Genomic DNA, 14270 nt, shown 5'->3' with positions numbered 1-14270 from the left:
AGGTTACACTAATGAAAACGACATGTGTCTATCAGTCCCGGCTGTCAGAGCACACCAGCTTTGACACAGCTTGACCCCCCGCAAGGTGACACCTCTGTGTTCAAGGTCCTGTTCATGTTGTTTCATGGCATTAGCTGCATGCTTCCCTCAGTGCAGTCAGACTGCTGTACAAGGTTACTTCGCTGCTGGCAATAACAAGCCATTACTCTTTACAACAACCACTTCAGGAGTCACATTTCAGACCACATGACTACCGGGAAGATTTCTGCTTTAAAAGCCACAGCGAACAGAAATGCTTAGAGAAGTCAATGTCTCCCTCAACCCCCCAGCTCACCTTTTTGGCAACTGATCCTTCACCCAGGACACAGTTTCTCTCTGGGCATTCACAGGTGATTTTTGCAGGTTCCACTTTGTCCGGGAACACATAGAGGCACCTTTCCCCGAGCTGCCTTTGGGCATGGTCAAAGCACCCCAGACGCTTTACCCTGGTAGAACAGGAGGACAACCATGAGCAAAGTGCAAAAGCAGTAACAGAACCTAGCAGTGACCAGGGCCTCCGCAAGGCTGGCATGACCTCACGCCAACGGAACTTCTGGGGTGGCAGAAGCCAACACCACATCAAATCTTTTCCAGCCACACAATTCTAAAGGAGGAGTGGGAAATCTCACCAGGGACTGGGTGGGGATACAAAGGGTTTGGATGGGACACCAGTCACTCCTCTCCCTCTAGCTCCCCCTCCCAGAGACATTTGAAGTGGGCATTATTTTTTTTGCCGTCATTTGAGAGCTGCTCTCCTCCAGCTAATGAAGTCCAGGCAGGAACCAGACTGCATTGTGGTGTTACTCATCTGACTTTTCTTTCCGAGTTTTGTGTGTCCCATTTTTGCAGCTGCAGCCTGCAGAGGGCACCAGATGCTCCCTCAGCACCAGCCTGGGTCCAGAGCAGAACACCTTTGCTGCCTACTGCACACACACAGTTAAAAGATGCAGCCTGCTCCAGACACAAGAGGAAGGACAAGGGAAGAAACAAGCTGTAGCCAGACACCGCTCTCCTCCAAGTACTCTCCAGCTGAGAAGTGCATAGAGAGGACTGGTGGGATGCTAACCCCTGTACTGGCAACTCAAGCATCTGCTAAACTGATTTGGAATATACAGGTATACAAGGCGAAAACCCCACTGGTAACAGCAGCGTTGTGTCTAATCAGTTGGTGGGCACGTCACCCGCAGTCTGTGCAGGCCCTGGGTGCTGGGAGAGAAAAGAGGTGTTCAACTGATCTCACCTGGACAGGTTCTCCTGGCTGATTACCGAGGGAGGAGGGCTCACACTGTCAGTACCTCCAGGACAGAAGCTTTTAGTGATCCAAGTAACCTTTAGTTCTACCACCTGTACCTACAATGTAAAGAGAGAGGGCAATTTAATTTTTCAGAGGCTTTCCTAGACCAATGTCTAGGACCTGAACATTTACACACAGGAAAGCAGCAAACCTGCTTTTATCATTTAAGATGGCCAAATGTAGTTTCACCACATCTAGCACCAATACAGTGCTCCCATAGCATAGCTCTTGGCAACACCAAGAGCTTCTACAGTTTTTAACTTCAAGACAGACAGCATCTGGGCTTGGGAAGGAAGCTATAGTACATACAAATCAGTGGTCACACATCACAGACATGCTAATGGACTTGGAGCTGCTCCTTTCAGCAAAGAGTCAGCAACATTTCTCCCTTTCTGGATAGCACGCAACATTAAGTTTCAATAGAAGAGGTGCTTCTGCTGCCCTAATGATCAGCAGTACTGGCCTCTAAGTGGATTGGCACACAATCGCCTTACAGGTTGCCAGCAGGGACCCCGGGAGGAAAAGCCAAACCACACTCAAAAGTCCTGTCAGTCCACAGTGAGAAATTTGTCACCTCAGAACACCACAGCCACAGTGCGTTTGCTCCTGGAAGGTTACCATGGCAAGCTGACTCTGCTCCAAAATGCCAGCCAGGGACCATTCTGTACAGAAGGTGGCCGTGTGCGTCAGCTTGTCAGTCCTTACCTCTTCCACCACCACTCTGAACTTGCTCTTTGTGCTCAGAACAGGCTTCACACCCGAGAGCCACTGCACACTGGAGAAGACTTTAGAAGGCCCGATGAGGACTTGCCCAGGATAAAAGCCATATGAATCATCAAAAAAGAGACCCTGTGGGGGAAAGAGAGGGGAAAAAAGACAGCATAAAGTACTTTTGCTCTTAAGATTTAAGATTCCAGCATTTCTCTTCTCTCATTTGTGATCAGTATGATTAACCATAACAGAAAAGTCCAGAAGTTGCCCATCTCTTAAAGCTCATTCCCCTCCTGAAGTCAGCCCAGCAGTTCCTATAGCAACCCACTCTGTCACACATGTATGGGACTATGACTCAGTGGGGGAGAAGCAAAGGTACTTGGAGGAAACAAAAGATGTAGATTTCCACACAAATGTTCTCAGTAACAAGGTAGCCACGGTGGGCTGAGTCCCGGGCAAGGACACCCATCTCTTTTCCATGCTGTAATTCAAGCACCTACAGCTTTCAGAGCCAGAGGATTCCTACCTTCGCTCCTCTGCTTGTCAAATTAAGCTTGTATTATTGCTATCTTAGGTGGATTAGTTAATATGACAGTTCTTTGAAAACAAAACAAGATGGCAAACACAGCAATTGCTGCCCTAGAGCTCTTTCCCGCTGATATTTAGAGTGACTTGACGAGCTGAAGATTCAGAATGCGGGGGCAGACAGAGCAGTTTAGGGTAGGTAAAATACTGAGAGCAAAAGTGTAACAAGTCTTGTAATTTGCCAGAAAGGATAAGAGCAGTGCAACAAGATCTGAGTCAGGTAAGTATCTAACACACAGCAATTCTGAGTACTGGATCAGGAGTAACACTGGAGACAACTCATGTTTCAGACCAAACCACGAGTCCCCAGAGGACTATGTACACTTTAAAGGCAGCCTGACTCAAAACAAGGTATCTCAACACTGGGTACCCAGAAGCTGCATGCTGCTACAGCATCTGTTTAGCAAGCAAAAAACATGCTGCACGACCCAAAGTAGCAGAGACTAAGATACTGGAGAATATCTAGCAACAGACCACACCTTTTCTGTACAGAACAAGAAAACCACAGCAGCACATCCTATTAAACGGATATTCCATTTACTCTTCAAGAAACAGGCATCAAATTTTAAGTGCAGTTTTAGATCAAAGGGACCTTCGCTTTGAAGGCTGGGAAGGATAAGGGCTGACTGCATTGCTAGTTCCTAAGAATTACACGCCATTCTCAGTCAACTCCCAATGCCGCTGTCAGGGGCGCAGCACTGACGCTGTTTGGAAGAACAAGCAAGCTGTCATCAGCCTTTGAAGGTGAGAGGTTAGATCCCATCATCACACAGGGAACTCTATGTTTTACCCAAAAGCTAGCAAAACCTTCCCCACCACATGATTTGGAAAACGCCAGTATGGTAGCAGGTCTCCATTCAGAGAATGCAATGGATTACAATTGCAAGAGAGGGTATTTTACATTGTCTGGAAATGTGCTTCTAGCAGAACACCTTTTAAACAACATGCCCTTTTCCAGAAGGTGAACAATTTTGAAAGCGTTAAATGGAGTAAAGCCTTTTCAAGCACGTACAGATATAATGAGCAGACAGTGAACTTGACATCAGCCATCTGACTGCATGTTATGCAAGTTGTTTGCAAAGAAAGCGGGTGGATATACTAATTGTAATACCTACTCAAAACCTGCTCCTTCCTAACATTACCTTTAAGCTACATCCTGTTACACTTACTTCAAGTGACGATCTAGTGAAGTGTTTTTTAGCTGTGATGCACCGTTTAATTATTAGGATTTATAAGCGCCTATGGTTTTGCCTTCCTTCTCCCTCCTGCACAAAAAGCTTACAAGATGAAGTTGATCAAAAAGACTCTCAGGAGAACCGTAAGCTCACCGAGTCACTGACGTGAGGACAGACATCATACAGCTTGGCTCCATCTTCTGTGCTCATAGAACACCTGGAAAACAGACAAGACATACAATTGCATTTCCAGAGCCATCCATCTCAAAAGCAAACAGCACCAAATTAACTGCTGCTGCCTGAGCGGGTCTGTCGCCACGTCCAGCAGTGTATCGCTGCGCCTTTATGGTCCACAGCAAACCTGATTATAGACAAGCTGTATAAAAGCCCTGCCTGGTATTTAAAAGTTCCCTTCAGAATGTAAAAAAAAAAAAATAAAATCAAGTAATATGCGGGGTGCTGGACAAGATTTGTCTGCTGCAAAGTCCCATTTGTTATTCACACCGCCACTGGAACCTAATGACAATTTGGGTATACTCGCTTCAGTAATAGCTTCATTTCCAGACTGAGTTCTGGGGGGATTTCAAACTATTCATGAGGAAGAAAGATTTTGAAAACAGTTACCTCATTTTACACAGCTATGTGCGAGCTGGTAGCAGAAACCAAGCAAGGTTTTGAAGCACCAGTAACTGCAGGCAATACAAATAGAGAAGCGGAGCTATTTTTCGCTCCCAGTTTTAACATATGCGTAACAGCCTTCCAGCCTGGGTTAACCAAAAGCTAAAACAATCAAAATCTCAGACACATACACCAATCATCTGTTATAGGTCTCGCATTACTCGCTTCTCTTAGAAAGACTCAGAGCTGGCTGCAGGGTTGTTAGTTTGTTGTTTTTTTTTTTGTTTGTTTTTTTTTTTTTTTTTTTTTTTTTTTAAAAAAAACATCAATGTCAACACACAATTTACAAGACAGATTGGTTATTCCCCAGCTGCCAGGCCCATACGCCTCTTGGCCCTTTGCTGGTTCCTTCCTTCCCTTGCATCAATAATAAAAGTTTGTTGGACAAGACAGGCCTCAGTAACAGAGTGAACGTAGTGAATTCAGAGGGGTTTAGTTCACAAGTAACTGTTCGACATGCACAGGGAACAGAATTCAGGTCCTTCTGCTGGCTTTGCGGAACTACGAAAGAAGTTAACCAGATATTTCTTTCAATATCTCTGGGGAAATCTCTCTAGAGATATGACTCTGGATTATGTCTTCATTGAAAAAATACGTTCCTAATACAGTTGCAAATAACAGTGAAAACACAAAGCTGGTCAATTTTGGGCTGCTTTTTGGTCTTTGATAAAAACTGCTAGCTACACGTTTTTCACTTTCACAGACTTTAAGGTAAGAATCCTTCCTCCCTGCATCTCAGCGAAGTTACGCTCTCCTACTGAGAAAAGGTCTGGACTATGCGATCCGTCTTTAACAGCCACTTTTCCAGGGGAGATGTGCAGTTTAAAGACCAGTGTGCTTTAGTTCTGAAGCACTCATCTGCTGAGATTGAAAAAAAAAATTGTAACCTTTCAGACAACAGCTTTTCCAGAGGGTGACCAATGAATCTCGAGGTTTTCAGAGAAAGATGTATTCTTACTTTACATATGAAGTTAACTCAAGCAGATAACTTATCAGTATGTGAATGAGAAGCCCAGCCTGTTCCTAGTTCTCTTAAAACAGATCAGGATCATGAAACCCAAGAGGGACGGTCTTCAACAGAAAGTACCTGGCTCCATTGGAAAGCTTGAGGATGACCTGATTCTTCAAATCATAGACCTTGCCCAGCCAGCAGTCATAGGCTATGTAGTCACCATACATGAAAGGCTATGAAGAAAATAGGAAAAAACACCTTATAAATATCAACCCTTGTACTCTGAGCTACCAAGGAAGTCTGCAGATCTCGCTGTAAACTGGAATTAAGGTACACTGAAGAGTTTGCTGGACAGTCAGCACATAGCCTGGATGTCAGTTAAACAGCTCAGCCTTTCTCTGGGTTCTCCCCACCTCAGATCTCAAACTTCATTCAAGCGTCCTGTTCAAGAGGTGCTCTGCAAAGTAGAGGCATACTCACACTTGCCTTCAGTTAATATTAACAATTAAATTTTATCGCTGAGCCTAATTTTCCATCCCAGAGGAGCTTGTATCCCATTGCCTTTCCACAGACTGTTTCTTGAGAAGGGTTGTGACGCTCCTGCTCTTCACTCCCAAATTATCTTTTTCCTCAGAGGAAAAAGAATGATGAAATCCCATCCTGCCTGGTCTCTGGAAATCACCCACCCACTCAAGAGGAAGAACCAGGTATGATTCAGACTGTTCCAGCTCAACAGAAAGATGCTCGACTCATTGCAGCATTTTTATAGCCTGTTTAAACAGTAATGATATTGCAGCTCAAAAGCTCTGTGCCACTGCCATGGGGCTGCCTCAATCAGGCTGTCACACCAGCCCATCTCAGTGCAAAAGTTCTCACAATTTCATGTCAGCATAGCCCTCCAAGTCAATTTGGTCTCAGCAATGTAATCAGAAACACAGAACAGATGGGAAGATGAGGCGATACTGCATCATCTTCTTCCAGAAAGGATGCCTGCAGTAAGTTTAAAATAAAACCAAGCTGCAGATGCATCTTGCACAATATGGATGCTTCACTTGCATGTGTTACTTGAAATACAGCAGCATCCCTCCAAACCACCAGGCCCTGGCTCCCATGTGTATTTTGACTGTGTTCTTACCCAGATATGTTGCAGGTCTTTGCTGTTGACAGGGTAGAGGATGCAGTTGGTTCCTACCAGCTTCACAGCACACTCTATATTGACATCAATTACAGTTCCACACTGGCTGTCCTGAAAATGCAGAAGAGAAGAAGGGTTTATCACCTAGGGAAGGTCCTACCTACGCACATATGTGTTCTGTGTACAAATCAGAAGTGCAGAGACAAGTAAACTTTGAAGACTAAACCCTGCCTTTCCCCTCAGGCCCTTGTTCTGAAGGGGCATTTCACATGACCCTGGGACAACTCAGAAGATGAGGTCACTATTAAAGACCTGCAGTGTTTTCTTCCCAGTTAAAATTTGCGACAGCTGCTAAAGCAGCAGCCCAGAGACTCCTGCATCTGGTCAAATAAGACCATGCTATTTCAGGTGATCAGTATTTAATTGCTTTAAAATCTGCATGGCTCCTTGGTCTATTGAACTGAGTAGATCTTTGCAGTTCCATAGGAGCACCCTGCAGGTACTGCCCTGAGTCAGCAAAGGCAGGTATAGGTAATCAACCCCAGAACAAGAGAGAAATTCTTTAAAGCTATCTGTGACTTCTCATGTAAAGGTTGATTTTGCAGGACATCATAAATGATCTTCACTTGATGCCATACTAAAAAAAAATCTGGCACCTTTAGTCAGATTTCAAGGTTTCAAGCCAGATAATTTACAGTTCGTCCAATTATGAGATGGTTGTCATTACCTCCCTCACTTTTTTTAAGCAAAGTTTTATTCTTTTTTGTCCTCAAGAAAATAATGCATGCTGTCAGGAGCCTTCTGGGGATAGTTTGGCAGGGAGCACACAATATGCACGTTGCTCACACATATGGTGGAGGCCTGCAAGGAAGGGCTGCTAACCCAAACACTGTCAAATGCGGCAGCTGCCTTGGCCTCCTGGCAGCTGGGACAATCAATACTCTTATTTATTAAAGACCACAGGTCCATTATAAAAGTTGACTGAGGGCCAGCATGACAAATGCCCCAGTATCAGCAACTTCTGAAGCTGTCCTTATCTCAAACATCAAGGTCTCTGCTCCAACAGGACTTGAGCAGAACACTCGAAGGGCTTATAACCCTGCGAGAAGTGGATTTGTTTGCTCAGTCCACTTATAAACATGCTGTTCTTCTGACCACATCAAATATTTATTCAAGGCTTTCACTCAGAGCCCTGGACAGGGAGTTCAGGAGTTCGCTGGTGACCGACTCATCCAGTCTCATCTCAGGGACTGGTAGAGCAAAGACACCCTACAGATATCTGCAGTCCAAGATAATTCCTGGACAGACTGCTCATCCCATTTGGCTCTCTCGCTTTCCACCTGCCTGCTGCAAGTCCTCTTCTTCACATCACACAAACCCTGTGCTCCTCAGCCCCCCGAGGTGATGAGGAGAGGGGGTCCTGCCCCACATGTCGCCCGTGCAGAGCCGAGCCAGCGCAGCCAGGAGGGCTGGCAGAGCCCGAGGCAGTAGGGGCTCATTCCCTCCACCTGCTCCGCATATCGCTCCCGTTTCCTTCTAGAAAGGCTGGGAAGCGAAAGGAGCCTTTCCCAGCTATAGCTCCACCATGACAGACAGCAGCTAAGCCTAACGTAGGTCGCAGCCTGCAGAAGCTGCCAGGAAAGAGCCCGGCAGAGCTGCACCGTAACTCTCACCTGAAAAGGGTTTGCCAGAACCACGGCGGATTCACAACAGCTGCTGTCAGCACGATTCGAGCTGTCGGATGAGCGAGGCCCGCTCAGAAATGGCACCTGCTCAACAAACCCACAGCTTCCGCAGCCTAGAGCGCACCCACCTACCTTGCCTTTCCTCCAGATTAAGCTAAATTAAGTACGCCCAGTCCACCCTCCGCCCGTGCTTTGCGGTTCAGGCCCCGTGGTTTAGATTGTGTAGGAGTCAGAACCAAAAAACCCTCAAGAAACAAATTCCTTGCTACACACTGAGCATTGCAGAATTATTTTTTCCTTTATCAGCAGCCAAACATGACAGCAGCTCTGAGATACGATACAGTCCAACACCTGCAGTTTCTGTGGATCACCTTTGTCTCTGGGACTGAACCCCTTCTTTTATTGAGGGTGAAAGAATAACAAGTAATAAAAACACCCTCTGCCCATTCTCTAAGTGACAGTTTCCCCACAGAGAAGGTGCCCGCACCACCCTACAAGCCCGTCGCGCATCTAACAGTCGGGTGCTGATAGTCATGGGCAAGAGCACCAGGTTTAGGTCAGCTTGCATCTCCTCCCAGCTGCAGAACACTTGAGCGAGCACAGAGCATTGTGGGTGGTTAAGAAAGCGGAGATCAATGTTGTGAGCAGCCCCAGAAGCTACAGGGCTGTTGAGTCACAGCCCTCCTCCCTCACCTGCCACCCAACCTTTGTTTATGATGAGTTTATTTATTTCACTGTCGCATGAAACATTAGCCTGCGACAGGGGAGGCAGATTTGCAGGCTGAGGGGTTCTGCTGAATCACTCCATGAGATTATAGCAGCGCTCAGCAACGCAGTCCCGGAGCGAGAAGTTGCCAACTTGTCTCTTGTCTTCCAGGGCAAGAAAAATCAATTTCCATCAACCCCAACAGCCGAACTGGAAAAGCGAGGTGGCTGATCCTCGTTAGAAGAGTTGATGGGTTCAAGCCCCACTCGCACCAGAATGAAGTGCGCTCCCCAGAACTTCTTCCTGCTCCTTTTGGTACCCTGACAGCATGCGCCACACTGGAGATACTGAATATTTAAGCACTGAATGGATGAAGAAGTGATTTTTTTTCCTTCCCCATCAGAAACAAAGCTTTAAGGCAGACCAGCAAACTCCCATCTGAGAGAATGGCAGCTCAGCGAGCACCGGCTTCAATCCCACATCATCCGCCTCCCATCCTTCTACTCTTTCCCTCAATGCTCTTTTCTAATAACAGGATCTTTACACCACCCTCTTACTCCTTTACGTAAAGGAGACAGCCCAGCACCCTTTGAAGCAACAAAATCCAGGTGTCTGAGAGATTACAGACCCACTTCTAATCTTTTCCCCAAATTAGCATATCACCTGGAAAAATGAACTCTGCCACTTTCACCACTTCTCATCCCGCTGGATTAGATTTACTGGCCCAACTGCATTCAGAGAAAATGACCTCATTTTATGCATTACCCCCTGAAGCAGTCTTTCCCCCACTCAGTATTTGATGAGAAGCACATGAATCTGAAGCAGCTCTCCTTTCTCGAGGCACAGAGGATTTCGAGTCCTTCCCGCTCAAGGTTAAATACGAGCCCTAAGCAAGTGTGGTGAATACAGAGTAAGTTCCACATTGTGCATTTGCCAGGCCAACTGGTGCAGGGCAACCATCCCACATCCTGAATTTGGCAGGCTGACACTTGCAGATTTTCTATTTTAAATGCTGTTGTAATTTTTGGAATATATCTGATTAACAAGTGAAGGTTTTCTTTGGGATAGAAGGGGTTTATTGTTTCATTTAGCACTGACATTTAAAACATACTTGAGGATAAGGAGAAGTCATCTTCAGATTTGCTATGCTTTTGAACAGAGAAGAAATTGAGTTATACCCTCACCAAAAAAATCAATTAAAAATGAAGTTATCAGCCACTAGTACAAATGGTCAAGCAAAAGCCAGTGTTTAAGCATGCAAACAGAAAATAAACGAGCACACAAAACAACTGCTGGGTAATGCATCTACCGATACACGTGCAGCAAGCCAGAGAAGCCAATTTCTGCTCAGATGCGTATGGAAATTACAAACAAAAGCAGCACATCCATGTTTGCCAAGAGGAGAACAATTTGCTCTCCTGAAAGCTTAAAATGACTTTAAGAAGCATTGGAGATCAAACAGTTGAGAGGCAGGACTCCAAACATCCTCTGAGCGAGAAGGATACACTGCAGAGTCCAGCTGTGCCAGGTACAACGGCATGAACAGCTGATGTTTCGGTTTGCTAGCTGTTCTTTGTTTTAGCTTTTGTAAAGTTGCAGTTTTAGTAAGATATGTTGACTCCAAATTTCCATTTCAAACAACAATTACACTTCATAAGGAAATATATTGTTTCAGCATTTTTCAAATTACCCTTTAAGTTTTTCCTCCCTTTTCTTCTCTTTGGAACATTCTGTGAAAAAGGGGTGGGTTAACTTTGGTGTTTGGTTGTTGGTTTTTTTTTTTTTTTTTTTTCCAATTGACATAAAAGGCTTTATTTAAAAAAAAACCAAACAAACACAACAACCACCACCACCAAAACCCAACAAAACACCCAGGTCAGAGATGGGCCTTCCCCATCCCTGCACCAGGCTGCACACCATGTGGTGCAACCGCAGCAGTCAGTGGCCAGCTGCCTGCTTCATCACAACCCTGGTAGCCACATTGCTGGAAGCAAGTCAAGAGAAGATAGAGGCGTGCACATGGCAGGCCATATGGCTTGGGGTTATAGGTTAGGTGGAAGCAACAGCAAGAAATTGCCAACTTAGCTAAGCTCCTAAAGACACCGCATCTCATCTGAAAATCGATACTGAACAACATTCCCAGTTTTTCCTACACAAAAAAACCAAATCCACATATCTCTGATAAGTACAAATGTTGTATACGTAGAACAGAATGACTGGGACTTAAAATAGTGTCCAGGAAGAGTAAAGGTAGTGATTATAGGCTGCTGATTAAGAACCAGCTTGCTTTCTGCAGACCTAGCTGTGTCAGATGCTTCAGCAGTGTTGGGATTTGCTGTATTTCTGGGAGAAATCAGGTAAGATGGTGCTCGCTGTAGATTGAGAGGTCTCCCCGACAATATTTCCTCCAAATTTCCTACCATAGCACACCAAAAGGCACACAGCAGCAATGTGATCTGTCTCCACTCCAGCCTCCCTGTTAGGTTCGGGAGAGCAGGTCCACGCTTCCCACGTCTCAGAATGGACTGATTTAAAACTTAAAAGGATGGCAGGATAGACAAGCTTCTTGTCTCAGCACCTGAGATTATCAGGCTCCCTTGTTCAGGAGACCTTTGCAGATATGCAGCAGTAGAGAGGCAGCCTTATCAGCATTTCATTTTCAAAGGATACAGCTATGTCTATCAAACACACTAAAAATAGAACATGCTCAAAGCATTACCGTTCAATGCCATTCAGGCAATTTGGCAAGTCTTAGAAATCCATGCAGCGGTATCACAATAAAAAAAGGGATAAAGAAAAAAAAGCACTTACGCTGGAGCTCATATGTCTGACCACATCTCGAGGGACCACAGAGCGATCTTCAAGCTTCAGCTAAGGAGAGAGAGACAGACACTGAATTTAGTGACCCCAGATGATACTTAGTCAGAAATAACATGACAAATACAAATGCACAGTATCCCAATCCTCTGGACTGAGGTTTTCAGCAGAGCATGAGGCGGCACTTGCATACACAGAGTTAACCCCCTCGGCACGTTCACAAAATCCAGTTGACAGACCTGAAACACAGCAACCAGCTGATCTGTCCACAACTGTGCTCTAAGTCAGCAGACACATCAAAGTGGGTGCAGACATTCTGACTCATACATCACCTCAAGCATCTCTCTCCTATTCCTCTGTCTGCATGATGCATCATCTCCTACCCACATCCAGTCTATGCACTAGAGAAGACGGGAGACACAGGAAGAAGCACATCGCACCACAGCTCTGTGTCTCATCCTGCACGCTTTTCACCCAAGATACCCGCAAATATCTGTGGAATTCCTGTTTGGCTGGAACATTTTAAGCAAGGTACCGTACAGTGACAAGTCTTAGCTGGCAGGGGAACTGGTACCAAATTCACTGTAACAAGCACTTGCCTTGGAAAAAAAAAAGGAAAAGAAACAGCTGTCGCTGCACTTATTAGCCCCCAGGTCCATGCAGGCAACACAAAACGTTGATAAGAGTATGGATAAAGTCAAAGCACTGCTCAAACTCCAGCTCCTGCTAAAGCACTTGCTGGCAACAAAAGATGCGGTCGGACCATCGTTACATTCTACATTAGTTCATGCAGAGTTGTGGGCACTGGGAGTCATTACTGGTAAGGGGAGGGATCACTTGATGAATCTCCAGTGATTACTGGTCAGTTAACCAAGTGATGCCCTTCCAAAAGAGGTCCTTCATCAAGCTGTTTCAGTGATCTCAAGACTACTTGCAGGCTATTTCATTAAGCATTATCAACAGGCTCAAAACAACAAAATGCGGTTGCCATCGAATACACTAATACTAAAATGTTACACGAGGGATAATGTCCTAAGCATACTAACAGGGAGGCCACTACACCGAACTCCAGTTTCAGGCTTGCTCAGCCTCACAGTAACTCAGTTAAGATTTCCTTCTGGTGAACAGGGAGAAGTCTCATCTGCATTTCAGCGGTCAAGAACATATTTGCATTGGTACATCATTCTGAGCCCTGCAAATACACTAATTACACATCACGTGGACACAGTATCAGGGACAGAGCCTCTTTCACATCATACCTTCAGAATCCACATCTCCACTACTGCCGCATTCGTTGCTTTTCCTTGTTGATCCCCAGCCCAAAATCCACAGTGCTTTGTCAGCATCTCATCCTAACCCACGCCTTGGCTTACAGCCTGTTTTACTAAATTAGACATAAATCTATAGTTCAAGGACAGGATCCGGAATCAAACCAAAGCACCTGAGTATTTATTGCCTTCTTGATTGCGTGTTTCAGTAAGAGAGGAAGAGAGCCAGCCAGCGAGGCTTTTAGACACAACTTCAGGAGTCAGAACTCCACCGGAGTGGGAAACCTGAAGCTTCCCACAGCCCATTTCCAGATCGTGGAAGTGTTTTCGTAGCCTCCCACATCCCACTGCGGTATATAGATAGACATCAATTTTTATACAGCTTTCTAAAATTGTTAAAATAAGTAGTGTATAGATAGCTTCTTAACATCCAGAATCAGGCATCAATGTTCACATTCCAGTAAGTACTCACGCATGAGCAGCAGTTTGGGTATTATAACTGGAGTTCTCTTGCTGCACATCTCCAAGCATACAATGATACTTTCATTTCAACATGCATTACAGCAATTTATTCTCTGACACGTGGTGTTTAAATTGATGCATTATGTTTCAACATACCGTTGAGCCATACTGCTCTGTTCCGTATTAAACAGTACCTGAAGAACCCAGACTGACAAGATGGTCCGATGCTACCTGGCAGCGGCAATATTTGTGTTAGTCGACTCTCGTGAATCCTAAAAGTTGTAAAGGAGTAGCTTTCCTATTTTGTGATCCTTCCTGAACACCACAATCACACAAATTCTTCCCAAAGCAAGGCATAAAACTTTCTCCACAGGGGGACTACATTTAACCTATTTTCAGGTTTCTCGATTTTTAAAGGCAGCACAACTATTTTCAGCTTCATGTGCCAGACCCACCTGCCCCAGTTGCTAGGATAAGCAAGCCAAGTAGTAGGCAGAATGCCAGCATCAACAATAAATACTTAGCAGGTCTGTCATCACACAAAAGACTGCAAAACCCAGCAGAAACCCAACCAGAGGAAGCCAGAAGGGCTGGTGATGAACACACGACAGTTCAGTCATTCCGGTTCTCCCGCGATGCAATCGTCAGCCGAAGGTCAGCCCCCTCACTCAGCAGCGAGGGAACTCAATATTGGAGAAGCACTTTTAAAATAGGTACTTACAGCTCCGTTGCTATATTTAGCTCTGCGAAAGTCAGTATTAAC

General features: G+C 45.2%; 1 protein-coding gene across 2 annotated transcripts in view; it reads right to left on the bottom strand.

Moving 5' to 3' along the window:
• The window catches only part of UBE2O (ubiquitin conjugating enzyme E2 O), a gene marked incomplete at its 5' end in the record, with an annotated part of 66828 nt that overhangs the window by 19401 nt on the left and 33157 nt on the right, over positions 1-14270 (bottom strand). For both annotated transcript variants that reach the window (XM_082492078.1, XM_082492079.1), the window contains 7 exons: positions 335-485; positions 1280-1389; positions 2039-2182; positions 3958-4021; positions 5570-5667; positions 6570-6680; positions 11772-11831. In XM_082492078.1, coding sequence (XP_082348204.1) covers positions 335-485; positions 1280-1389; positions 2039-2182; positions 3958-4021; positions 5570-5667; positions 6570-6680; positions 11772-11831 — 738 coding nt within the window. The remainder of the gene's footprint in view (positions 1-334; positions 486-1279; positions 1390-2038; positions 2183-3957; positions 4022-5569; positions 5668-6569; positions 6681-11771; positions 11832-14270) is intronic.

This window comes from Vanellus vanellus, assembly GCF_965231255.1.
Source record: "Vanellus vanellus genome assembly, chromosome: 17".
In the NCBI taxonomy this organism is placed as follows: Eukaryota; Metazoa; Chordata; class Aves; order Charadriiformes; family Charadriidae; genus Vanellus; species Vanellus vanellus.
This window is presented reverse-complemented; position numbering and strand designations above follow the sequence as displayed.